This window comes from Lipotes vexillifer, unplaced genomic scaffold (genome assembly GCF_000442215.2).
Source record: "Lipotes vexillifer unplaced genomic scaffold, Lipotes_vexillifer_v1.1 scaffold161, whole genome shotgun sequence".
Taxonomy (NCBI): domain Eukaryota; kingdom Metazoa; phylum Chordata; class Mammalia; order Artiodactyla; family Lipotidae; genus Lipotes; species Lipotes vexillifer.
In genome coordinates, this window is record NW_006779016.1 from 1,081,763 (window position 1) to 1,083,605 (window position 1,843).

The 1,843-nt window shown below is 58.8% G+C and overlaps 1 protein-coding gene across 2 annotated transcripts in view; it reads left to right on the plus strand.

Moving 5' to 3' along the window:
• The first annotated feature begins 1,472 nt into the window (after window positions 1-1,472).
• The window catches only part of CDK14 (cyclin dependent kinase 14), a 593,024-nt gene continuing 592,653 nt past the window's right edge, over window positions 1,473-1,843 (plus strand). Inside the window, exon 1 of one of the 2 annotated variants that reach the window (XM_007452057.1) lies at window positions 1,473-1,678. In XM_007452057.1, the coding sequence (XP_007452119.1) occupies window positions 1,588-1,678 (91 nt within the window). In that variant the 5' untranslated portion in view covers window positions 1,473-1,587. The remainder of the gene's footprint in view (window positions 1,679-1,843) is intronic. The other variant, XM_007452058.1, reaches the window with a different exon arrangement.

A 1,843-nucleotide genomic window follows, 5' to 3' on the forward strand; every position in this document is an offset into this window, starting at 1 on the left:
CTTCCTTTAAACCAAACAACATTGTCACACGCTCACAAGCTCTTTTTACTTACACAGCCAGATGACTCAAGATTACTACATTTCTATTCATAAGGAGTTTGCTGGCCCCAAATCAACACATTCAGGCTTTCCCCCATCTTCCTTCTCTCTCCCCTGGGAGACTGACTTTGGAGGCTTGCTGCATCATGTTTTAGCAGAATGAAGACGATGTGTGTTTGCTGCCCGAACTGTAGGTTCTGGGATTTTATAAAGCTTCCCCCCAGCCCCGCTTTTTAAAGTTACTTTTTTGTGGTAAGGGACGAGGAGGTCAGAATGTTTACACCTCTGAGTCTTCCAGTTTAGAAATATATTCTAAAAATGGTAAATAGACTAAGGCCTTCTGTTTGCTATTTACTATAGAACTGGGTATTCACTTCAGAAATCAGCTACATTACCGTCCGTCACTCAGTGTGACAGAGGGATGAAGGAAACAGAGCACTAGCCCTGCCTTGGGGAGTTACAGTTGACGCTTCTGCTTTTGCACTTGACTCTCCTAAGAAACGGGCCCATCTTTCCCTTTAGTTCTTTCGCTTCAGTTTCCTTGGCAAAACTGAAGAAAAACAAAAAGTCAACGTCAAACCTGAGCGCATCCCCGAGGCCTTTCCACTCCCCTGACCCGGAGGCATTGGTCTCGGCCAACCCCCCACCCCCAATTCCAAGCTCTTTTTACACGCGATCGCGGCAGGGAGAAAACCACTACGATGAACGACCTAGGCTCAGCCCCTTTCTTTTCGGGGCCTCCCCACAGCGCGAGAACCGGGCCCCCAGTGGCGGCCCGCTCCCAGCATTGCCCGTTCGCGGCCCTCCGCGGGCCCGGGTCCTCGAGCGCGCGGGCTGGGCTGGCAGCCGAGGGAGCAGCGCAGCGTCGCGAGCAGGCCAGGGACGGTGGCAGAGGACTCGGGCTCCGAGCGGGGGGCCGAGGTCGCTCCGGGGTCCCGCGCCCGGGGGCCTTGGCCGAGGGGGAGGCGGGGCGGCGGCGGCGGCGGCAGGAGGGGATTGAGGGCGGGGCGGCTGGCGGTTCCGCGCCGCGGCTCTTTCTCCCGAGCGCCCGAAACTCTTCCGCCCGCGCCCCGCGCCCTCGGCGACCCCAGGCTCTCGCACCTAGTCCCAGGAAAATGATCGATCGACGTGTTTGTGTTGTTTGCCGTCTGCCTGAGCGCACGCGATACGAAATGGAAACCGGGGGAGGGGGTGTGTGCTGATGTTCGGGGTCTAATGGGAGAAGCCTTGGAGGGAGGGTTTTTGCCCTTAGGGTGCCTTGGTCTGGGGTTGACTTGTGTGCGCTGAGAACGAGGGCCGTTATTGAAGGCCCTGTGCAGATTTTGGACATCATGATCCATGGAACCCTGAAGTTTTGGAACCTAGAAGTCTTTTGGTCTGCATTTGAGTTGGAAATCTTCTCCTTGACAGAAAGAAGCACACAGAAGGAGGAGGAGGTGGAGGAGGAGGAGGAGGAGGCGCCGCCTTCGCTGCGCCGCGCGTCCTCGCCGTTGTCTGCGCTCGCTCTGGACCAGTTTGGGGAAGTTGGTCGAGCCCCGTGTCGCCCAGATGTGCGACCTCATTGAGCCGCAGCCGCCCGAGAAGATCGGCAAGATGAAGAAGTTGCGGAGAACTTTGTCGGATAGTTTCAGCCGCATTGGTGAGTGGCGTGCTGTCCCGGGCACCCGGCCCGGCGCCCCTATGCCCGCGCCCTCGGCCCCGCGCTTCTGGCACTGGCGGTGCAGCGGCCACCCGGGACTGGCGTGGGGGGCGCTGCGCGCGGAGGGTGGAGGGAACAGTGCCCAGGACCTGCGGGAGGGCGACG